Source organism: Zeus faber (genome assembly GCF_960531495.2).
Source record: "Zeus faber genome assembly, chromosome: 18".
Lineage (NCBI taxonomy): Eukaryota > Metazoa > Chordata > Actinopteri > Zeiformes > Zeidae > Zeus > Zeus faber.
Genome location: NC_137210.1, coordinates 10329586 through 10354704, shown reverse-complemented (window position 1 = coordinate 10354704; position 25119 = coordinate 10329586). Strand labels below are relative to the sequence as shown.

Below are 25119 nucleotides of genomic sequence, written 5' to 3'. Positions count from 1 at the left end.
TTGTGTCCGGAGAACCTCTTTTTGCACTCTTACTTGCTGTATTCCGAGCAAACGTGCACACATTCTGGTGCCTTTCTGGTGAGAGTGGACGTGGGTGAAGTCTACGCTGTGGTTATCTAGCCGGGAGACCTTGATTTAGGAAAAACCCTAATTAAAATGGTCCAGAATGGCTGATGCTTCTTTTCTTCAGAGGAAATGGAAAAAGTTTGATGTGGGTTGAAACGGCCACCATTAAGGATCCAAAACATACATTGCAATTATGCTATGTTGGAAGCACCATCCCTTCATTTGGCCAGTTTGTTTTACTTTTTATACACGGTTTTGTGACAGAGTTTAAGGGCAGCGAGCCTCTGAAGGCTAAATATAACCCGGCTCTCTGTTTTCTTCTCTAAATCATCCATGTCTATTCGGCTTTTATATGCCACAATATGGAAATTCCCTGTTTTGACAAGCTGCATGGGAAAGTTTGATCTGTTAAGAGGGATATCAAAGTATGAAGGAAGTTCTTTTTCATTTGCGTGTGTCTGGGGGGGGGGTCTTTTGACAATGATACTATGGTCATTCTCATCCCAGCAGGGTTGCCAGTTTTTAAATAAAATATGCCTCTCTTTGTCTAAAATCGAACTATTCCAAAATTCAACAGGTTTCAACGTGATGTAAAACATATTCGCCTGCGTTTGGCCCAATTGCAAGCCAAACTATGGGGGGGGGGGGGGGAGAAGAAAAGAAAAAGAAAAATAGTCCGGTGAAAGGGGGTTTTCTTCCAAACTGGCAACCGTGTTATTCCGGAGTCAGGTCCTGACGTTTCGTAGCAGGAGAGCGTGGAGGCTGAGGGCTGTGGACACTTCTGGGAAAACCTCTACAGCTCAGGTTGGCCAACAAGAGCAAGAAGAGAGAACTCCATGTAGGACCGCACTTCTGTCAAGAGACCACTGGAAATAAACCTGAGGATTAATGAGCGTCTTATTATTCTTATGATTATTATGATTATTGACATTTGAATGCAAGCACAGTTTGGAAATGTGAAACTGTCCCAAATCATTTGGGACCCGATCGCCCCTTCATTCATTTTCTCAGGGCTGAGGAGTTTCTGACCACACTTTGGAAGTTTGGATGACGGATAATGGTGTTTCATAAGCGGAGTCCCGACGGAGATACACTTTAGGAACGTGAGTTTTCAGGACATTCGTTTGTGGCTTTTCGCGTCTTAAACTCAACGCCGGGTTCTTGTCGCGTTGCAGAACACACAGCCGAGTGGATTAGGCGGATTGTCGAACAGAAGTGATGCTTTGAAAGACCACAGACCACGCAACTTTATGTTATGCGCCTTTATCCGAGTCGAGTCTCTTCAGATGCGCTAGATGCACTGGATCTCTAAGTGTTTTGCTCATATCTGACACCCCATAATAATAACAGCGATGCGGGGGACGTTAGCTTTCAGTGTAGTCGTTATATTCATTTTCATCTGGACAGGTGACGCCGACAAACAGGCGCACCTCGGGCGGATGCAGCTGCGGAGGCGCACTAGGTTGGGGCGTCTCCAGCCCGGCGCGTCTGGGAAAGAGCGCCTTTTGGCGGGTGCGCGCCCCGGGTCCGCGTCTGCAATATCGGTGATGTTCCCCAAAAACGGGGAGTCCGTGCAGGCTGACCAGGGCTTTGTTCAGAGCCAGACAGGAGCAGGAGGGGGGAGGAGGAGGGTGTCTGGACAAGGGGTCATGGTCCGGGATGAAGGCTCTCCAGGGGCCAGAGCCAGGGTCTCCCGGATGCCAAGCGGCGCCGGCTCGCCCAATCTTCTGGCCAGCTTCGCTGGGAAGAACCGAGTCCTGGTGATCTCGGCCCCGCACGACTCAGATGGTTACTACAGGTTAATGATGTCACTTCTGAAATCTGACGTCTACTGCGAGCTGGCGGAGCGCCATGTGCACCAAATAGTCATATTCCACCAGGAAGGGGAGATGGGCGGAAAGGTGAGGAGGATCACAACAGAGGGCAAGGTGATGGAGGAGCCCCTGGACACCGCCCTCATCCCCAGACTCATGAGCTTCCTCAAACTGGAAAAAGGTAGTAATCCATTGATCAAACAAGGTGTCTGCAGTTTCCTCAAATGCTCGCTTAATATCTTAAATTCAGTTTTTACAAATATTAGGGCTTAACCTGTTAAGCACGGAGCCCCTTTCTTGGTGGTGGTGGCAATTATAATTTTTAATTACACCTGATAAAATTAATAATATTTAAGCGTAAAATGGACTTTGAACATTCTACTCATGCCTAATGATGGCCATTACCATACTCAATTATGTGTGATTAGTTGCTGCCCCAAGTTGTGAGTTGATAACATTAGTTACACAGCTTTGATACACTTTCACCATTTTTGACCACTCGAGAACGGCCAAAAAGGGTCAGAAATCCCCCAAAAGACCACCTGAAGACCTCATGACCTTGAAAAACACTTTAGAACACTTAATGCTGTCATGCCGTATCAATAAAGAACATTGGAGATTTGTGCGATTTTGACGATTGGATGACAAGCACTATTTTATGAAAATGGCTAGATTCTGTGTCTAGACTTTCACGAGGCTGTGATTAATCTAGAGGTCACAATATGTAATTTTCTACAGTACAGTCAATTAAAAAAAATGCAACGCAATCACATTGAAATGGTTACGACGAGGCCATATTTCATCACACATGAATGTCATTGGGCTCTCTGGATTTACCAGAGTCTCAGCTTTGTAGCCATAACCCATTTCTAAATTTTCTACAATTCCATGACTGTTTAGGTAACACAGTGTGCAGAAATAGGGGAAAGAAAAAAAGGCGACAACAATATATTTTCGGTGCACGCTGAAACCGGTCTGTTTAGGAGCCTGAAGCTAGCTATGTATCTGACATATGTCAGGCAAGGCTGTATAGGTGAGACACTTGCGTCGTACTAGTGACCCGAAATTCCATTAAGTTATCTTGATGTGAGAGGTCAAGGGACCTCTTGTCCTGGTTAGTCCATGATAGTCATGCCCATTTACTTTTTTTCAAAAAAGATTGCCGCCCGCTTCACAGCAAGCTAGGGTGACATGGTTTACAGCTACGGACTCATAAGTCTTGTCTAGTTTCCGCTAATAACACAAGCGTAAACTCAGCTTAAAAGCTGTGCTTGTGAGAGATATGTCAGACATGGACTGCGCCATGGAACCGCCAGCGGGTCCGTCAGGCTTAACAGATTAAAAGTCAACAAATAATCTTACATTTGAAGTTTAGGTGTTTATGAGGCTTGATTTCAACATAACAACATTTGATCATATTTTATTTATGAATATATTTATTTGCGTCAAAATAAGTAAAGTTCTTTTACATCGCAGTCAAAATTCCTGATATTATAAAGCCCTACGCCTATTGCCGAACCTTCTTCTTGAGAGACAATTTGTGCGAAAATCAGTCTCAGATTTTGTTAAAATTTGACTTAAAAGGTTCTGGAAAAGTATTAACTTTCTGATACCTGCGGACACCATGTTATAGAGCTGAGGAGTTGAAGCGATGGCACTGGAGTGTATGAGTTTGTATAGGAGAATTTGAGCACAGCATTACATGCTTTTCTTTTCCATTGTTAATACTGAGCTGTCCCACAACGCCCAAAACAACAGGCAAATTTGGAATGGTGTTGCTGAAGAAGACCTTGCAGGTGCAGGAGAGGTACCCTTACCCAGTGAGGCTGGAGGCCATGTACGAGGTGATCGACCAGTCACCGATGCGTAAGCTGGAGAAGCTTCGTCAGAAGGGTTTCATCCAGAAGTGCAGAGGAGCCGGTGTGGAAGGTCAAGTGGAGGAAGGTACAAGCCAAGGTGAGACAGGGAACAAGAAATTCCCAGTTCTACCTCTGCAAGGGGGAGTTATAGAATTATTACAGTGTTTGAGGATCCTAGCGGTCTTTGAAGAAGTCATTAATATTGGTCTCTCCTACTCTGTTACTCCCTTTCCATAGTTGGACCAGTAGACACACCAGCAGAGAAAAAACCAGACCGCAAGGAGTTCACCAGGAAACCATTCAGGAGACCTATACCGGCTACCACGACAACCACAGCTGCCACGACAGCTAGCACCACAACAACACGGCCAACCACCACCACCCCGACAACAACAACAACAAGACCCACTACAACCACAACCCGGGCCACCACGACAACCAGAGCCACCACCACAACCACCAAGCCGACGACCACCACCACCAAACCGACGACCACCAGAAGAACGACTACCACCACCACACGACGACCGACCACCACCACTACCCAGAGACCAACCAAGGCCCACACCACGGCCCACTGGCTGCCTGCTCCCAGGACCACGGCCGACCCATACCACTACAACCGCAGAGACAGGGAGAGGAACCCGCTCAGGCCCACACCGGCAGGGGATAACCGCACCGACAAGGAGGGCAGAGAGCCGCACAGCCCCAAGCTGGTGCCCGTCACCCATAAACCCTCCAAGACCAAGACGGGCAAGAAAAGGAACGGAGAACAGAAGGTGATTCTGGAAGCCTCATATTATCAGTCACTCCACTAGACGCTTCTCTTTTGAACAGTGATCCTTTTTTTTGTAGGGCCGTTGGATCATTATAATAGCTACACTATAATAAAAAGGGTCCAAGGGCACAACATTAGAAGCAGTTGCAAAGTTGAAAACTGTGCATCAGCTGTTCGTTGCCAATACTGACAAAATGGCTGCCAAATTGTATTCATTTTGTAATTTTGTGATAATTATATATTTCAATATATATATTCCATATTTCGATAATCAACAGGGACAACACAAGATTGTTGACAATGGCCCAAATCTGGTTGCCCGGGCGACATGGCAACTGTTCCTTCGGGTCCTGGTGTTATTTCACATTTGCACCAGACAAAATACATTATTGAAACACAATATTGAGTTCCTTATTCTTGATCTAATGGATTACTTTGCTTGGTTTTGTTTTAACCCGTCCTAAAAAAAGCGCACACAGTGTATACATTTTTGAGACATTTTCAGCAGCTGACCTGCCCCACTGTGTCTAGGTGCTGACCAACGAATACGAGGATAAATACGAGCCCGTCAAGCCGACGGCCAGCTGGCCGGATGAGGCGGAGGGCGGCGTCAGCCCCACCAGGAAGGGCAAGGGCAAGCACGACCGGCACGACAAGAAGAAGAAAAAGAACGACAAAAAGGGCGAGAGGAGGGGAGGAAAGGCGGGGAAGAAGAAAAACGGAAAGAAGTCGTCCAAGCACCTGGAGAAGGAGGAGTACCAAAAGCCCACGAAGAAGCCGCCCCCTCCCAAGGGAACCCTGGCCTCCTTCCTGGACTACTTTGAGAACAGGAGGCGACTACTGGTGAGAACGGACGCACTCTCTTTAAACACCACGGCCAGACGGGCGTTTAACTACGTGCACGCTGTGTGATTTACTGTTATAATGTGCATTAGTGTCATTCTTATGAGATCACACTCCCCTGGCGTTCCACGCGGATTACCATGAAATATTTGGAGCCGCCGGAGCTGCGGCTATAAACAGGCTGCCGACAGAGTTTCTAAAGCTGAGGTTTGCAGCCCCTCTCTGAGATTCTTATCGCTAGCGGTAGGGAAAACATCGGCCCCCGTCCCCTCCTTCCAGCGCAATGTAAACACCGTCTCCATAGTGTGTGTGCCTTTCATTTGTGTGTTTTCGCATGTGTGTGTATACGTGTCGATCTGACCGCCAAGGGCTGTGCTCCCCCTCTCGGCCTCCCTCCCTCCCTCCCTCCCTCCCTCGCTTCCTTCCTCCAGCTGATAACATCCCCCAGGGAGGAGAGCAGCATGTACGTCCAGCAGCGGGACGAGTATCTAGAGACGGTGTGCGAGATGGCGATCAGGAAGCTCTCCATCATCACCATATTTGGCTCCCTCACAAACTCCACCATGAAAATTGACCACTACCAGCTGGGTATGTTTCCTCTGTTTCCTCTCCCCCCTTTTCTTCTCTCCTCCCTCCTCTGTTCTCCCCTCCTTAAATCTCCTCCCCCCTCTTCTCCTCTCCTCTTCCCTCTCTCCTCTCCTCTCCTCTCCTCTCCTCTCCCCTATTCTCCTGTCTTCTGTCTTTTCCTAGCCTCTCCTCTTCTCTTCACTGTGCTACGGATTCTGAAGAAATACGCAATAGAATGTTTACATGTTTCCAAAGTATCCGTCACTTATCTTGTTGGCTCCCACTGCTCTACAGTAAATGCTTGCGGTACTGCCTTTAGTGTCGTAGAGTTCACAATGTTCTTGGCCTTCATGAGACACACACACACACACACACACACACACACACACAGACACACACACGCCCAAGCAGAGACGCACACTCATAGACTTCATCCAGACGAACATAACCTCCATGTGTCATCCCAGGCGTTTGTCTGCCCCCTCAGTAGCCAACACGTAAGGTGGTGACACTTAGTCAACCCCGCCCCCACACACGCACAAACACACACGTAAGCACCATGAGCTCATCATCCAATCATGAAGGCTTCTCAAAGAGTCCCTTTTATTAAATCTCTCCAAGCTTCTTGTACAGAAGGAACAAAACCGCCGCTGTTTTTACGACACGCTCGCTTTCTCATTTGGATACTTTTTACGACCGTGGAAGTTCTGCGGCCTTCGTTAGTCGGCACGTGTTAATATTGGGATACTGCATAGAAACCCACTTTGTAAAACTTTATTAGTCTGTCACTCCGCAATGACAGCGGGGTTCTATCCAGATGGAATGCAAAGTGAGGCTCTGAGGTGAGGACACACACACACACACACACACACACACACACACAAACACACACACCCAACCCAGACCCTGACGATGACGGTTACACTTTTATTCCACTCACTTAGTGGGTCAGTGTGTGTGTGTGTGTGTGTGTGTGTGTGTGTGTGTGTGTGTGTGTGTAAAAAAAAGTGGTAATTTTAATGGTGGCAACCCGCCTTCTGTTTTGTCTCCTGCCTCAATCTGTGTCTACTGTTGCTGGCCCGGGCTTTCCTTACACGAAATGTACATATACTGTTTTGTGTGTGTGTGTGTGTGTGTTCTATGGTGTGCGTGTGTTTGTATCGTTGTGTCTTTGTGTGTGTCTTGGTTCAGTCAGTACCAGATCTCAGTCGGTGAATATCATCCCACAGATCTGCAGGTTGTCTTGTAAGGGATATCTCAACACGTATTTCAAAAGAGACATTTTTGAACGCCGCCACAGAAGGCTCATTGCTCGACAGTAGACGCAAACATAACGCGCTCCAATCGGCAACTATTTCTTAATCCTTGGTTTAAAGCTTTAAAGCTCGGCCCGTCAGGCTGTCTGCAGAACAGAACAAAACCCACGTGCCCTCATGGCTTCCTCAGACTTTTTCCCCTTTAGACAGTCCATTCAGTGAGAGATGCTGCTCACACACATTACCTCTGTACTGTATGTGGAAGCCGCTTCACGGTTTATAACCAGGGTCTGTCTGCTGCCCATCCACAGAGAACGACAAGCCCATGCGGGGCCTTCGTCAGGAGGACCTGGTGAACCAGGACCTGATCACCGAGCTGAGGAAGGACTTTGGCATGACCCACAATGACTTCTACATGGTGCTCACCGACACGGACATGAGAGTCAAGGTGGGAGGGCATAGCTTTTTGCCACTTTGTCCCTTAGTCCCCCCGGAGCGGTGGGCTAAAACTTCTACACGTCTGTCACGTCGGCCCTGATCCCGTCTCCGCCTATTCTCTGTTTGAGCCTCCTCTGCCATGTTCTACGACCTCACCCGCTGCCGCCAACATCCTGCCTCGGACACTTTCAACACTGTTGTAATTCACGTAACCTGACGTTTGCTCCAACAGCTGTGTGCGTACGTGTGTGTGTGAGTGTGCGCCACGGTGAAATCGGCGGGCTGTTTTTCAGACGGATTCAACAAAGACGCCAGTGTTCGGCCCCTTCTGCTGCTGCTGCTGCAGACAGAGGCAGAGACGGGGAAGTGTGTTGAACCGCGCGGCGGTTGTGCGTTTAGGCAGGAGAGAGGGAGGGAGAGAGAGCTGAGGGATGTGAAAGAGTTAGACTGTCTATAACAGCGGATTCAGCACATCCTTACCAAAGTGGGTTTCTCTGTGTGTGTGTGTGTGTGCGTGTGCGGCAGTTTGTTTATATGTTCTTCCGTGATGTGTTTTCTGAACGAGACATCTCAAAGAAGCTTTCTGAGGTTGTGATTGCTTTTGATAAAGATAGAACCTGATGCTCGGTGCTGTGCCACTCCCCTGCTTCTTTGAAGGAAACATCAGGAATGTTTGTGTGCCACCCCACACATAGAAGCACAGTTTGTTTCATGTTTATTAGAAACATCTTCAATGCCTGTCCTATTATTCCCTTCATTCTGTTTTTGTTTATTTTTCCAGATTCCCTCCCTATAAGCACCATGGTTTCATTGCATGGCTGTGTCGCTCCTTCAACCAGAGGCTCTGTTTCTCTCTTTCCATTCCCCCGGCAGCAATATTACGAGGTTCCCATCGCCATGAAGGCTGTGTTCGACTACGTCGACACCTTCTCCTCCCGCATCCGAGAGATGGAGCAGCAGAAGAGGGACGGTGTGGAGTGCAAGAAGGAGGACAAGCCACGGTCGCTGGAGAACTTCCTCTCCAGGTGGGCGGGCGTTCCCCGAGCTGGAACGGCCACGAAAAACGGCAATCAACAGCGCGTTTGCAACCGTTTAGAGCCACACACAGAACCGATCTATCCCCAACCGCAGGTGAATCCGATCACCGTATCGCTAGAGAAAATCATGGAGCTATTCACACGGTGAATAGCGGGACAAAGAAAAGTCGCCTTTGTTCGGACAACAAAGGCCGCTCCGGCGCCTGTCTGAGTGATTACTGTTAGATGTTTCCACAGCAGTAATTATTCCCACACAAGAACATTCACGGTCATATTCATCGCTCCATTGTTTGCGCCGTCGGCTCTTCGGCAGAGACAGCATTCTGGCCGCACGCATGCTGAATGACCAACCGAGTTTCAACAGAGAAAACAGTCCATTACTGTGAGACCTCTCTGCCCAAACAGCCTGCTGCCCGTTCCCTATGAAATTCCCTTCTTGCGCAACAACGGCCTTTAAAGCGGACATTCACGGGGAAAAGCGGCAGAAGGGCAAAAATGGAGGGAAATTTTCATTTTTACTCGCGCGAACAGATGTGTGCACTACTTCTTCTAAAGATACCATGAAAACAAAGACCAGGCGATCAGTGGGACATATAAAGACCACATAAATTGGTCTTATTGGACTTTCCTCCAACATTTCTCTCCACAGCTGATCATAATCTGAAACTAGTTTGGGGGAAAGAATCTTTCCTCAGTGCGTGTGAAACCTGGGATAATCGGTGTAATGTAACAGATGATATACGGCTCCGGCGTTAGTGGTCAGAAATTACGGGCGGCCGCGGAAATGATACCGTGTTTCAACTCCCATCCTACATCTGCTTCTCCGCCTCCTGCCAATCAGTCCGGCCACAGTATGTGCCGTTTATGGGCTGTGTTTGGATGATATCGTCAGGCTGGGTGTATGTGTGTGTGTCATGTTGTTATATATAAAAGCATCATAAACCGCAGCCCTTCCTCGGGATTGATTCACAGCAGTCAAATATTTTCCTCGGCTGTCTAAAACAGGCGCACTGCTCTCCGTTTCCATGGAAACCTGAATTCCACTTTGATGACAGTGCAGAGATCTGGCAGGGTTCTGACCATAATTGTGGGCTTTCACTCTTTGGCGGCGATAAGATGGGATTATATCGGTCCGTGATCCAATCCATGGTTCGGAATGTTCACTGCTGTTCTACAACGCCGCTTGTGCCCCACTGTCCTAAAAAAAATCCCGCAATGATTGCAGGTTCCGCTGGAGACGCCGTCTGTTTGTGATCTCCGCCCCCAACGACGAGGAGTGGGCCTATCAGCAGCAGCTCTACGCCCTCAACAGCCAGGCCTGTAACCTCGGTGAGTCACCAGCCGTCAGTTCTAAAATGAACCAACAACCATGTGAGGGTGCATGCCCTAAATTGTGATATAAAATATATATATATGTATATTAGCTGTATCATATACTTGTATATGTAATACAAATTAAGAGACTCCCTGAGTTACGAGAGTGCCTACCATTCTTTATTACACGGCTCTGTGGAATACTCGATTCTGATTGGTCAATAGTGACGATCAGTGGTCAGTTGTTTCTTAATAATGACCGTTGTCACAGGAAACCACTTCTCTGCCTGGATTCACATCCTACATCCTAATGCTAATGCCGGGTAATTTGTAGATCAAAGTTTCGGGTTTTTTTGTAATGTGAATAGGTGTCTACTTTGTTGCAGTGTTAGCTATGTTCATGGTTTGAATTACGGGGGTGATTGGGGGCTCTGACCCCACTAATTAAGACTTGGACCTCCCCCAAAAGAGGTCAAAACAACAGGTCAGGGGGTCGAAACATTTATACATCCTTCTTACCTGTAATCGTTAACATTACAATATATTTCCTATATTCACGCCTGGAAGAATCTCTGCAATGCGATTACAGACACCCCTTAAGTGGACCGTACCAGCAGCACCGCAGGGCGGCGGACGCGATCTGCAGCTCAGATCAGAGCCTTTTTTTTTTTTTTCAAACAAAGCAAATTAAAACAGTGTGTTTTTTATTGTAGATTTACTCCTTTTCTAATTGAATGAATTGAACGACTGAAACAGAACAAGCCCCGCGTAACGGGCACGCCTTCTCAGTCACTCCCAGTCACTTCAGAGTGATACAGGACCCATTTGCATCAGTGTCCAGATCACCCCGTGAGGGGTTATTTTGAGATCATGTCCGGCTGCCCCCTTTACATATTAAATGTGGTGATGTGATTTTACTTCTCATAGACTAATATTATCACGGTGAACTTCACCTAAGAACCCATGACTCTGCGCCCTTTCAGAGTCTGCCAGAACATCCGTCAGACCACTTATGCATATGCTAATGTCTCCACCTTTGGGAGCCCTCGATCAGATGGAATGTTTTTGTTTACCTCAGTTCTCCAGATGTTTTCACAATCTGTGTGTGTGGGTGTGCGTGTGTGTGCACGTGTTTCCATGATGACCGTACTGGCTGCTCTATCAGGGGGAACAGGTTTTTTCCTTCAATGACAATAGGCCAGTAGGTGTCAACTAAGGAGCCGACTTTTCCACAGCTCTGACCAAAAGAGACATTGATCAAAACTTTGGATACGTCCGACCTGTCTGAAAGGTTTCGAAAGATACGTGTACGTTTGGAACATCCCAGAGAATATCCTTATGTCTTACCGAAAGCCTAATCATTTGCAGTGAAAGCTCATGGAAGGGGTCCCGTTTAAGACTGACACTTACAGGAACTGAAATGTGAAAATAAAAACTGTCCGGATCCGTCATGCATATTCAACCTGACCCTATCTGTTTCCAACAGATCTTCCACTGTTATTATTATGAGCAGCGGTCAGGTGAATGGAAAAGAAAAAAGCTATTCTTGCTTATCAGCAGTTCCAGACCAGGGGCCATGCTGACCGCTTTCCCTCCTGTGTTGCTCTTGGGCCTGCACCCATGGCCGCTCTCCCCTCCCTCCCTCCCTCCCTCCCTCCCTCCCTTCCTCCCTCCCTCCCTTCCCTCCGTCCGTTCCCAGACAAAGGCCTGTCCTGCTGACTGGGCTAAGGGCCTGGGAGGTTTGATCCTGGTATTCAGCACTTGGCTCTCACCTAGTCAAAGCCGGTGTTTTGTCTCATGCCGGGGTTTTTTGTCGGGCTCCCTCTCCCTTCACATGAGGCTGGACAGGGCCAGAAGGGCTACGTTCTCCGTTGGCTTCCCAGAAACCAAAGGCTTAACGGTCCCAATAATAAAGCCAACTTCAACGTGTGCAAGATGACATATATATATATAAGTTTTTGTCTTTGAAAAGTATTTTTTCCCTGTTTTCCATATTTCCATGGCAACTTTTAGGCCTGAGACACATTTCCATCCTGAAGCTGGTCGGCACAGAGCAACCGGATATGGGCGGAGTGCTGGAACTCTACCCGATAAATGGTAAGGACCAATTTTTCCGAAATGTATTCATTGGCTTTAATATGTGCCTCCAGTTTGCTCTGCACTCCACAGTCATTCTACTGGGATTTTTTTTATTTTTTATTTTTTTTTTTACCTCCAGAAAGCTCTCCTCTTTCTAAAAGAAAACCCAGAGTCTTACTCTGTTTACTCAAACCCAATGTCTCTGCACGAACCGGCCCCCGCCTTCACCGGTGTTACTTCATGTTGCCTGAGGTTGCCTAATGTTTGATCATTTCGGGGGCCGGCCCCAGAAATCTGTCATCTCCTGTGCAGGCCTTATTTCAGACAGACAGACAGACAGCCTCACAGCTGCATGAGTACATTGTATACTGCTGTGGATGAGAATCCAGAATGGAAATAGGATAGTTATGGTTTTGATTTAGTCCTCTTGGTACATACAACACACTGCACCTCTTAAGGAAGGTTTTAATGGAACCTCTGAGGATAAGGGGGCAGAAATGCATGTAGAAAATGGTTGGAAAGTGAATAGAAAGAGGGACAAAGTCTTTCTTTTATTGTTTTGGATATCAAGTTGATAACTATCCTATCAGTTATCTTGGATAATATGGAATTAGATGATATAATTAGATTGTTGTTATAAATTGGGTTCATTGGCCAATCCATAACAAAATGAATTCCCTTTTGTTTGACACGGCTCTTTCTATGTGTAGTATCCAATAATAGTATTACTAAGAGAGACAATAAAATGTCACAGTTACATCCGTCTGTACAAAAAGGTTTTCAGAGGCAGTTTAAAACTGACCTCTTCCAAAGCGTAAGGTCACGGTGGCTAAAGCCCTTATGTTTGTTTTTTTTAAAGGGAGTGCCACAGTGGAGCGCGAGGGTCTGTCCGCCACCCTGGTGAAGGACATCAGGAACTACTTCCAGGTCAGCCCCGAGTACTTCTCCATGCTGCTGGTGGGGAAAGACGGCAACGTGAAGTCCTGGTACCCCTCGCCCATGTGGTCCATGGCCATCATCTATGACCTGGTGGACTCTATGCAGCTACGCAGGCAGGAGATGGCCATCCAGCAGTCGCTGGGCATGCGCTGCCCCGAGGACGAATACGGCGGCTATGGCTACCACCAACACGGGTACGAGCACGGATACCAGGATGGCTATCACCAGGGTTACGGTTACTAATGTGTACAGACCAACAGTGGTGGTTGCCGTTTTTCAGCCCGATGCTTAACTTCTCCCTCTGCCAACAGGCACTAAGCCTGCTGGATGGAGATTCTTGTATTTTCTTTAGCACTTAGTGGAAGCCACAGTCCTTTGGCTCTACGCTTTCCCGAGTCATTTTAGTTCCTATATATGCTAAAGAGGTAATGATAAAGGACAAGGCACCTGTATTTGGAACTTGTCGGTGAAAAATGTGTATAGATAAGATTGGAGGTTCAGGCATCGCTCCTGTACTTCCCCGTTTTTTTAGATTTCAACTTCCGAATGAGGTTTTGCACGATTTAAGACTAAATGAACCATTTTGTTATATCAGTACAGATCTTCTATCTTGTAGATAATAGGCTTAAATGGGTCATTTTTGTATTTATTGGACACGTGTTGCTTTTGAGGTACAGGGATTTACTTTTTTTTTTTAAAAAAGGTCCATGAACACAATTTTGCTATTGTAAAGTTTCATTTGCTATACATTATATTATATTTATACTCTCTTGTGCTTTATGGCAAATAAACGTTTGTTTACTTGTGCCTACGTTTGTTAATGTGTCAAGAGAATCAAAAGTTGGTCTACATTGCCCCTAGTGGCAAAATACATGTAATAAATCTAGTTTCACTGAGAATTGTGGTTTGGAAAAAAAACCAAAACCTTCAATCATCTGTTTATTTGCTGTATTTATTCAGGTCAAAATCGTCACAGTAATAAGTCAACACTTTATGGCACAACATTCATGCCGGCCGTATTAGTTTGATGTGGATGAAGATTCAAAGGACTTAACATTTGCTAAGCACAAGCTCACCACACACAAACACACAAGTGGTTCAGTTTGTCTGTAGGCCTGCTGACGGTTTAAGTAGCTTGATTTACAGTATTAACCTGGTCCCTGCTAAACAACTCATAATAAAAAAAATAATAATAATTCTCAAACTCTTATAAAATCTCAAGTAATCATATACCAATGCCAATATCAAAAGCCCTTGCTGTTTAATCTCTCCATTAACAATCATGGTAAAAATAATTTCTCAGCGCATACACTGAAACATTCAAATTCTTCAACTGCATCAGATAGGAGTAACATCACACGGACAGGCACATTCGAGAGTTATGTACAAAATACTTCCGTGTCACAACAACGAGGGAGCGGTCCCATGGAGCAAACCACAAACCTGTAAGACGTTGCATCTCGGCACCGGACGATCAGATTAACAACGACACAGACTGGGGTGCAAAGAAATACAAAGTAGTCATCGTCACAAAGAAGCATTCACTGAACACGCAGTCCACCGTACAGTAATATATACACAGGGCCATAAAAAGTATACATCCAGGCATTGATTTGGAAGGATGGCACGATGGAACGCTAGAAGGAGGACTCCTCTGATTCGCTGTCGCTGTTTGGCTTTGTTAGCCTCTCCAGCTCCTCGCCGTCCTGCAACACAAAGGATAGAAACCCTTTTTATTTCATGTTCAGTTAATAGTATACATTTATGGGGGAGTAATTGTGGTAATGCCTTTGCTTAAAATAAATAAACAAATAGCAGTGGTTGTCCAAACAAGCGGTTGAGAAGTATGAGAAAAATGGAACTGAATATGCACAGAGAGAGTTGACGCCCTCAATAGAAAAATGTATTTGAGTACATCGCCCTCTACTGGCATAAAAGGTACATAACCTCAAAGTTTCCGGAAAAGTTGTGAAGTTCTGAAGAACCCAAGGAAAAACGTAATCATCTTTGGGTAAATGACTTGAAAGGAACGACTCACTAATAAGAGTCTGTTTGCCAGGCATTAGGGACTTGACCTATCAACCCAAAATCCATATTTGGTCATTGCAGAGTATATTAAACTTAACAGATCCATTCTCCCAGTTCAAGACATGTCGATCTTTTTGGAAACTGACGAGGAGCGAACACCATGTCGCGTTCAGAGCCTATATGAAACACCATAGGGAGCAGTTTGAAAAAATGACTTCCTCTTCCCAAAACTTCACAAAGTGGATTGATCTGAATGGGTTAAATGGGTCGTATGAGTCCATATGCTGGTTTCATTGCAGGGAATCGGGTTACCTGCAGTGCTGATGAAGCAAATCACAACTAAATGAGAAGCAGGCCCCTGACACAGACCTAGACCTGTGTGTGTGCGTGTTTGTCTGCGTGTGTGTGTGTGTTTTATGGATTTTCTTCGTGCTTATGTTTGCACAAGCCTATGAAGCTGGTGTCGTTCCCTACCCCTCTGGATCTCTCAAAGACCTCTCCATTGATCACCCGGAGCTTCTCCTGCTGCAGGCTGTACTCCGGGTCCTTGGGCCGGCTCCCGTTGTAGACGAAGATGGCTAGCAGCACCACGGGGGCCTGCAGGAAGAAGTCTGGCGAGGGCCGGAAGTCGAAGAGTAGCAGGGAGAGGCCGGTGACCAGCACGGTGGTGATCTGGCCCGTCAGCACGTGGAACATGTTGTCCCGGAACTTCAGGATGAACGCCACCGACAGACCTAGGGCGGCTGCACCGCAGATGGAGAAGTGGATTTCATACAATTCAACTCTTTTTGTAAAATTTTTAGATTCCACAATCACAAGAAATGTCGCAATGAATATAATGCAGCACTCAACGCTACCTTTTAAAAGCGGTTGCCAGGCTGGCAACAGGGCATCAGCTTTTGGATGCCGAAACTGAAAACATGGTTGCCATTTTTAGTAACCTTATGTTTTGGGTAATTAAGATACTATGCAGTTATAGGTCAGATTAATAATAAAAATGTGACAAAAAATAATGTTTAAAAGCTGGAAGCAGGATGTGACGCAATGATGCTGCAGAGATTGCAGACGAGGTTATAGACTTATCAGTAGTTGCGCTTTTTTTTGGGGTAGATACTCCATGTATTTCGACGTATCCGCAATATAAACAAGATAATGGAAAGGAATAATAAAGAAAGCAGTATGGAGAACGCAGCAGAAGGCTTGGGCAATCGTGCAAAATTCCAATCGCACTCCTCAAACAGGGAGACCGCATTTGCAACATTAAACGTTCAAACGTGCATAGAACGTAACGTAATGTTGCAAATGAACCGGTCTCCCTGTTCCAGAAGTGCAGGATTTTCTCATTTACAAGTAAAGTATTTACACAAAAGCATCCAGTTTTTACTAAATTAAGTCCCATAGCAACAGGGAGACGTGCGTCTTCACTCAGTCCTTTAATTAGTTGTGTTTACAAATGTTGTTCCATACATGTAGGAAACAAAAATAAATAGATCTAAAATAAAAAGACAGGCTGGGGAGCCGACGCACACCGGTGTCTGTCGGGGGAAAAAAGAAAAAAAAAAAAGGGGTTTTCATTTTCCATACAAGTAAGAAACTCAATCAACCAAATAAAATACAATTTAAAAATAAATCGAAATCTCTCTCTATGACATTATAATATGCAATGCAATTTGCGCACATTGGAGTGCAGATCACGGACGCCCTGGTGGGGAGTCTCCTACCAATGATCTGTGCTCCGCTGCACTGCTCCGTTTGCCCAGAGCGGGAAAAAGCCTTGAACCGGAGCTGGGGGTCCATGTGCCTTTTCTTCCTTTTCTTTTGAGCATCTGCCCCTTTTTAAAGTTTCTGTACGGGACTGTAGAGGGGAAAGTGAGATCCGGACTAGTTTCTCAACAGCGCATGATAGAGACGTCATCAACATGCGACACGCCCTCGCTGTGAATGATCCGGACCTGCTCCGTTCACACATACCGCTCAATCGACCATTACCCTGACTTTGTACTTGGGTGCTGGCTGGGTAATATCCGGGTCAAATGATTCGGACCTTTGCGTTCACACAAAGCTCATCAGGGTAAAGTCCGGAAAATTTCAGGTTTACAGTGCATGTGTGAAAGCAGCATTAGTGTCTCTGTCTCTCTCTTACACCCACATCTATATGCTCCCCACAAACAATAAGAATGTCAATAGTACTGCTTGTCTGCTCATTTTTAACAATGGTAAATTCTAATTTGCATCTTTTCATGTAAAATTAGCTCGTCATCAGATGAGGTCTGAGCCAAGCTCATTATAAATTCTGTCTCTCTACAAAGATAAGAACTAGTTATTGTACTGTAACGAATAATGTTGTAATGTTGACAAATTTGACCAAAGACTAAAATTAAAGTAATTTCCTGTATATTTTTATTTCAGTTTGTTTCGTACACAATATCATTCCAGTTTGTTTTTTTCTAAATTTAATTTACCCACCTAGTTTTAGTTTTTAGTTGAAATTTATTTAACTGCACAGGAGTGCAAACACATGTACGGTGAAAAGAGAGAGCTACCCAAAGTCGCCATACACCCCAGGTGTTTCCCACAGGCCTGAAATATACTTGTGGTGGTAGCCGACAATCTTCCGCGTTCCCATGAATGCATCACTTCTGACACCCATGACAGTTTTCCGAGCCTGCGAACGCAGCATCGCTCCCTGAAATCAAAAGTCGCTAAAGAGCGAGTTGTTTGCTCTAATGCCGTTCGCAGTGATTGACTCTTTGGTTGACAGCACTGTCAGCAGGACCACAGGAGAGAGGCTTCGTGACACGCTGGGATTTAATAACTGAACTATAAGCAGGAAGCACAAAAAAATAAAATAAATAAAAAATAAAAAATAGTCATATCTCCATACTGAACACCGGGTAACCCTTACTGTCGAGCCCTGTAAGGTGAATTAGGTGTTTCCATCTGTTGGATTCGATGCAAATTAACCTGAATTTCTATCTTCCAATTTGTTTGAATGTGTTTTATTACACCGTTATTACACTCTTATTAGACTGTTATAAGCTTATACTACAAAAGTGGCAGCTAATTAATAGGAGGCAAAAATCTCTTGATCCTGACAGCCCTAGTGGATTGTGTTAAATAACTGCTTGCCTGAGTCCAATACTCACCGGTGACCAGCACCAGAGCCAGGGAGTACACGTTGTGGCCGTAGAGGAGGCCGCAGTGCAGCGTGAGTCCCCGTGCCTCCCTCCCCAAACCCAGGGTCAGACCGTTGAAGAGCAGACCAAATGCATACCTGCATAGCACATCACGGGCATTAAACAAAATCCTTACTGTTCTCATGAACAATCCCTGTATGAGTGTCTGTGTGTCTGTGTGTGTGTGTGTGTGTGTGTGTGTGTGTGTGTGTGTGTGTATGTGTGTGTGTGTGCGTGTGTCTGTAGACGCGCACAGCTTGCTGTTCTGGATGAAGATGCTCTCGGTGAGCTGCTCGCCCTCTTTGAAGATCTTCTCGTTGTAGATGTTGGCCATGGAGGAGATGAAGCACTGGAGGAGGAGCAGGATGTGACCCACCCCCAGTGAGCGCAGCCTCCCCACCAGCTTGTCCCTCCAGGCCTGGCCCGGCAGCGAGGACACCCACGACTCGCTGGCGCTGGGGAGGTGGAGAAAAGGATGTAGGTGTTGAACGCGCGTCTCAATTTCAGCACTTTGGGCTCATTCCGGCGCACACAGAGACGACAGCAGAGATACTGTAAGTCTGCTGTACGGTCAACATTTCATTGAGCCAAGGTTATCGCAGGGTGTCCACAGGTCAATTTAAATCTTTTAAAGACAAACTTGAAGACAAATTTTGACAAAATTTAAGACTGATTATTCGGTTCGACTCAAGTATTCGGTTCAGCGGTATAGGCATAAGGTTTTATAACATCAGAAATGTTGACGCTGCCTAATGCAGAAGAACTTCAATCATTTTTACAGAAGGAAATGAATGGATAAATGAACTCAGACAAAATGTTTGTTAAATTATGCAAATTCAACTTTAAGACCACTTAATGACTTTTAAGGCCTAATATTTTTTAAATTGAGGACATTTTAAGAACCTGCAGACACCCTGTACAGTAATCACTATTATTATTACAAAGTTTGTACTCAGCATTAAGACAAATTGAAATCAAATCAAAATATAATTGGCAAAAAAATAAACGACTGCTCTCTGTCTTTTATCTCGGTACACAATATAGTAATTCTTCAAAGATCTTGTGACACAAGCGGTTGGAATCCATACAGAAAATAATCACGTAATCTGTAGTTAACAGTCTAAATGTGCTTTGAATTAACATGACAGACGCACATATTCCCTAAAGCCCTAGACAATCATTAGACTTTATTATCCTGTAATTTTATAAAGACAATTTGGGCTCCTACAAAATAACTGTGAACACTGAACTGAAAGGGATGGATGGATGGATGGATGGATGGATGGACAGCTTTCCCTCAGAGGTTCCTCTCCATATATAAATGTATCCCTGAAGGTTCTTCTAACCGGCCTACCTGCTGTTCCTCATCTGCTCCAGCAGCTGGGTGTAGAGCAGGCAGGAGTTGGAGGGTGGGGAGACGGGGCCGGTGTGAAGCCCCGCCACGGGCACCGAGTGCTGGCTTTCTGCCGAGCTCGTCGTCAGGGAGATGATTGAGAGGAAGAGGATGAGCAGCGCCGCCCACTGGACCCAGGACAGACGCCGCCTGGTGGGGAGAGAGACAAACAGCGGGTGAGGATCTTGATGTCACGGGGAGAAATAATGAGTTACACCATGAGATGCGTCTCAGAAAAGTGATAAGAAAGGGAACATCACAGCGAAGAGATAAGGAACCGTTGGCAGATCCCTCAATAGCTGCCAGAAGCTGTTATCTTCCAGCAAATACAAACACGTAGTAACAAGAACAGACTCAATAGTTGTAGTCTACAACCTGAACTAGAACAGAACATTACCCTGTGTCTGTGTCACTTACTTCAGTACCAGTCTGAAGAGTATGGCTGTCGTCAGGATGACAAAGTTGGAGAACAGTACAGCCATGGCCTGGGGGGTGGGGGTGGAGTGAGTTCAGAAAGCACACAACATTGTTGCCAGAGCTAAAACAAATGAACGACAAATTAAAATTGTTATGCAAAATAAACTCCTTTGAGCTTCAATATGGGAGGTTCTCTGTTAGGTCTGAACTGCAGGCAAATATTGACTGTTTCTGTAATGTGGAGGGAAGCTCACAGGCTGCAGGTAGGTCATGACGTAGAAGATGATGAGGTTGTCCAGGAAGTAGAGGAAAGCGGGGACGGACCACTTGAATAAACCCACAAAGGAGGGACCAGGGGTGCAGCCCAGCTCTCTGCACGAACGCCCCTCTGAAAGACAAAAGAAAAGGGAAAGTAAAGAAAACAACTTCCATCAAGTAAATTAAACACAAATAAGCCCAGGACAAGACCAGCTGAGTCGTTGGTCGGTGGGTGTTTACCTCGGACTATGACCCTGAGCGACATGGCCAGACAGAAGAGCAGCTTGAGCGCCTCGGCCAGGAGGTTGACGGATGCGGGGAGGAAGTCATACTTGTTCTCTGCACATCGAGTGACGAAACAAACACAATCAACAGTCAGTGTTTCTGTGCACAGTAAACTAGGGATTATTTTATTCAGTGACTTAAAGAATAGACTGGACTTCCTGACTGCGAAAGAGAGACCCATTTAAAATGGCAATCCATAAGATCGTTTGTGTTGAGTGGATTACTGGTCAAGAAGTTTGACCAAGAACATCCGCCTACCCTTGTCTTCACTCTACGACGGCCAAATTATTTTTCTTTGTTAGTGGCGGACCCCGCCACCAACAATGGATACAGCATACAGAGGAATACATGCATAGAGAAAATACATTGAATGGCTGTTTTTTTAAAAGTTACATTTTTTTAAATCAAATATGGGATTTAGTTTCAACAAAATTATCATATGGATCACAACTTAAATCTCTTGCTTAGGAGATGTTATACAATCACCCGCATTGGCAGAGAATTTGAGGAGCAGGATGCGGCTGGTGCCGAGGGTGACAAAGCCCAGACCCAGTCCCAGAGTGTAGGCCAGCGAGCGGGTGCACAGCCGGTTGGAGTTGCGGCAGCACACCATGGCTGGGGGTCGGGCGGGTCCGGTACTCACGTCAAAACCTGCTGGAGCACCAGAAACAGGTCGGTATCGTCCACTGTCATGGCCACTGTACGTCACAATCAAAACCACAAGAGGAAAAAACAGAGGGGCTGCCCAGGCTGCAGAGGCTGCTCCTGAATTGTTAGGAGGGGCAAAATGTAGAGGAGACATTTCCCGACAGGGACTAATCAAGCGATTATTCTTAACTTCTAGATAACATAACGTGATTTGGTTTCTCGAACAGTGCGATGGCACGTTCCTTGGTGGGTTCTGCCTGGTTTTCCTGTTACGCTGGTTTATCTGACGCATGTGAGAGTCTCTCAGAGCCTTGGACAAATAGTGGCAAAGATAAATACATACTGTTCTTTATTCCGCAGCAAGGGTGATTAGAGGAACAGTATGGTCGGCCATTTCCTTCAAATACATGTATATTTCTGTCAACCCTGTAACTATCTCTACACAACTATCTATAAGTTGCGGTTCGTAATACAAAGCCAAGATCTCTCCGGGTTATTATCAGTCAACCCAATATGCAGCTTAAATTCCAGATCTCCCACAACACAGTTGTAATGACCGGGCTACATGCTGTTCCGCACAGTTGGAACAGCTGTCGTCTGGTCCCCAAAAAAACAGGTAGAAAACAGCAACTCGACTGCAGAGGAGAGATCCGTGTACAGCAGATGAACTACACCAGTCCGTTCTCACAGATTCAACTGCGTGGTTAAAATGAAGAGTATAAAAAGAGCGAGACCCAATACCTCGCTGGCAAAGCGGTGCGCAACCTACCAAAAAGCTAAAATAACCAGTTCAACAGCAGCTTGGCAGGAGGGTCGATGACTTTACCACAGTGCAACTCATATTTTACAGAATGACCCGAAAAATGTTATCTCTTATTATCTATGTCGTATCGCGTGAATACAGTGACACAGAGAGGCGTTAGTAAAAACGGCCACGTGTTGTATGATAACAAACAAACAGTATTATACCATTAGACCGATACGGGAGTAGGGGAGAGCACTACTCAAAAAATAGCCCCGTGTTTCGAGAATAAGAAGAAGAAGAATCGTAGAAGAAGTATAGATTCGGAATGACGAGTTTAAAGTCAGCGCTTCGGTGTCCACCACCACCCAGTCTCCCCGCCGCTCCCGGACGGACTCGGTTCCCTCCCGGAGAGGGGACAGAGCCCCCCCTCGGGGACGGTGCGTGCAGCCGGGGAGCCGGGCACCCGGAACCTCATAATTGCCCTACTGCCCCCGGTCCCCACACTCACGTCTCGGCTCCTCGTTTTTGCACCCGAGTGGGGTGGTCATTAAACGGGCTGACAGTTTCATAAATGAGCGGGGGGCTGGGGGGGGGGGGTCCCGATAACACCACCCCGGTGGAGGGCAGCTCCAGCGGCGACACCTGAACAAACAGGCCGTCCACTGATAAACAGAGCTCCACCGGCCGGGCTACGCAACGCTCCTCATTGACGAACACCACCCACGTCCTACTCAAGCGGGGGGCGAATGACAGGTTCTGGGGCAGGTTCTGGGGCAGGTTCTGGGGCAGGTTCTGGGGCAGGTTCGACGGCCTCCAGAACCCACTCCACGCTCACGCCCGCCTCCGACGCCACCCGCACTCCGTGGGCGAGAGACAGAGCCGGGTCGGGCTGAACGCCGTGACTGCAACACCTCGACATGTCTGTACCCTTCACAATGTATCACCGCTTTAAATTATTCTCAAAACTTAATCTCGACTTTAAATAACGAATTCCGAGCGCATTCCCCAAAGGTTATTGCGACTTTATCCCGGAGATTCCGACATTAGACTCGGAATTCAGAGTTTAGTCTTGAAACGCGGGTATTTTTTTTATTTTTATTTTGCTTGGTCCTAATACACCAAATAGAGATGCATTCATCAAAACCATAGGTAAACAATGCAGCGACGATCAAGTTGCAGTCGTGTCCAGTCCTTACATTTGATTTGAGCTATTCCCTGTGTAGTCTATGTATTCCCAGCGTCTTCATCAGCGGGACATACACACTAAACATCGAGCACTTCATTTATTTGTTCTAATGAGTGTTGCTCCCCTACCTCAAACATTGCTGATCGGCTCGTCGTCGTCTTCTTCTTCTTCTTCTTCTTCTTCTTCGTTCGGCGCTGAACGGCAGCCCGTCCGCGGTGCAACATTACTGCCATCTTCTGGAGCCAGTGACCCCTACCTTCCTCCTCGCCGATGCTGTTGCGCCGGCCGACCCCGCTCCCGTTATTCCCTCCCTCGCATCCCTTCCCTCCTCGCTATTATTTCCCGCAGTTATGATAAGTACCCGTTCTCCTGTTTCTGGTGCCTGGCAGGGGTCACATCGTCCGGCCGCTCCATCGTGTAGCCGTCTTCCCAGGGCGGCGGCTCCTCTTGATTGGTTTTTTTTTTTCTTCCACGCTGCCCTTCCCCTCTCTCTCTATTTTGAAAGTTGAATTGTGGTGTGTGTGTGTGTGTGTGTGTGTGTGTGTTTTCTTTCTTTTCCTTTTTTCTCTCTCGACAGCTTGCTTGGCTAGTCTGTCCACTCTCTCTCTCTCTAGGTCGTCCTCAGACGAGCCTTCCGTCGTTGTTTCCAGTCATCCCGGGTTCTCCACACATCTGGCCAGCTCGTTGGTGCTTCGTGCCCCTGCGTCATTCTTGAGTACGTCCGCGTATGTTCAAGAAACTCTCTCCACTCTCTCGTGGCCCATAATGTCCACGTGCGCAGGGGCCCAGGCGAGTGCAACCACGGTGGCCCGTCGCATTACTCGCGAGCGTATTCCCGTTATCTCAAATCGCAGGTCTTGGTGACGAACCTGGATTCAGGCTGCACGGGCCAGATGCTGCGTCACTGCAGATCAGATTCATGTTGGGTTTGGCTTGTCCGACCCACTCGGAAGCCAAGCAAACGACATACAAATCGACCCGAAACTGTATACACTTAAGGCAGCGCTCTCAAACTCAAATGACCCGGGGGCCCCTGGTCAGGTTGCGTTGTGCGTCGTTTTTGTTTTTTTTCTCCCCCACATGGGAGAGATAGTGAATTCCCTCGTAATCCTGTTGGAAACAGCTCTCTTATGATCTATTTAATTCCCTTTTATGTTTTGAAAACATTAAGCACGTTAGTGTCGATGAATTAAGCGTTGTGATTTGAAGAAATTATTTGTGGGTCAAATATTATCACCATGTGGCGGGCCAAATTCAGTTGTCCCTCTCTTTCCCAGCAGGTCCGTAGCACTCTTTTGTTTGGGATATTATCTCCGTGCCTTCTCAAATTCACCCAATATTTAACTCTGAGTTGTTTCCTGCGTAAACACAGCGGCATTTCCCCTGCATCGACTTCAAATATGCTTCCCCTAATATGTTATCACTTATTTGGACCTGTTTATTAGAGATATAAACTGGAAGAATATTTGGTTGTTGTCCAATAGATATTTGATTGGCAACAAGGTAAAATAAAATCTTCATTAGCTAAAAAAATAAAAATAAATAAATAAGAAGATGCAGTATATCAATGTCAACTGCACCTTTTGTAAAATCCATCCAGAAACCCTATTACATTTATTTTGAAATCGTCCACATGTCAAGATTTTTTTTTTTAATATTTGCTTTGTTTTATTGATAAATAATCAATGAATAATTTTGCTTAATTAAAAACGTTTTTTGTTTTTTTTATTGTAACTGATGCCAGCCTTGGTGAACCAAATGTATTTATTTACATTTATATCATTTATGGCAAGATTTGTTTGACATAAATGTGAAGACATTAAAAATAAAAATAAACCACTGTCTAATTATTTTCGTTTGCACAAATAAAGAGATATGAAACTGATTAACGTTTGTATTGAAATCAGATCTTTCTGAAAAAATTGTTTTTGTGCATTATTATGTGTCGTGTTATGTGCTTTTTTGGTTCTGATTTTTACGAACATACAAGCAA

The 25119-nt window shown here is 46.0% G+C and overlaps 2 protein-coding genes across 4 annotated transcripts; one reads left to right on the top strand and one right to left on the bottom strand.

Annotated features, from left to right (window-relative positions):
- Nucleotides 1-853: 853 nt before the first annotated feature.
- Nucleotides 854-13797, top strand: ccdc80 (coiled-coil domain containing 80). The gene is made up of 10 exons (XM_080018628.1): nt 854-2061; nt 3639-3836; nt 3977-4518; nt 5049-5360; nt 5792-5948; nt 7495-7631; nt 8495-8646; nt 9884-9987; nt 11986-12069; nt 12911-13797. The coding sequence occupies exons 1-10, from the start codon at nt 1419-1421 to the stop codon at nt 13231-13233; spliced, it is 2652 nt and encodes an 883-aa protein (XP_079874754.1). The 5' UTR covers nt 854-1418; the 3' UTR covers nt 13234-13797.
- A 135-nt stretch (nt 13798-13932) lies between these two features.
- On the bottom strand, nt 13933-23380 carry slc35a5 (solute carrier family 35 member A5). 3 transcript variants are annotated; one of them, XM_080019652.1, is made up of 10 exons: nt 23255-23300; nt 21034-21198; nt 20503-20601; nt 20259-20392; nt 20005-20072; nt 19549-19737; nt 18449-18649; nt 18165-18292; nt 15493-15761; nt 13933-14696 (listed from the first exon to the last, which is right to left on the bottom strand). In XM_080019652.1, exons 2-10 carry the CDS (start codon nt 21158-21160, stop codon nt 14628-14630), a joined length of 1284 nt encoding a protein of 427 aa, XP_079875778.1. In that variant the 5' UTR covers nt 21161-21198; nt 23255-23300; the 3' UTR covers nt 13933-14627. The 3 variants fall into 3 exon arrangements, with proteins under 3 accessions (XP_079875778.1, XP_079875777.1, XP_079875776.1); XM_080019651.1 differs by having other exon boundaries at nt 18165-18649; nt 21034-21201; nt 23255-23380; XM_080019650.1 differs by having other exon boundaries at nt 18165-18649.
- Nucleotides 23381-25119: the final 1739 nt, after the last annotated feature.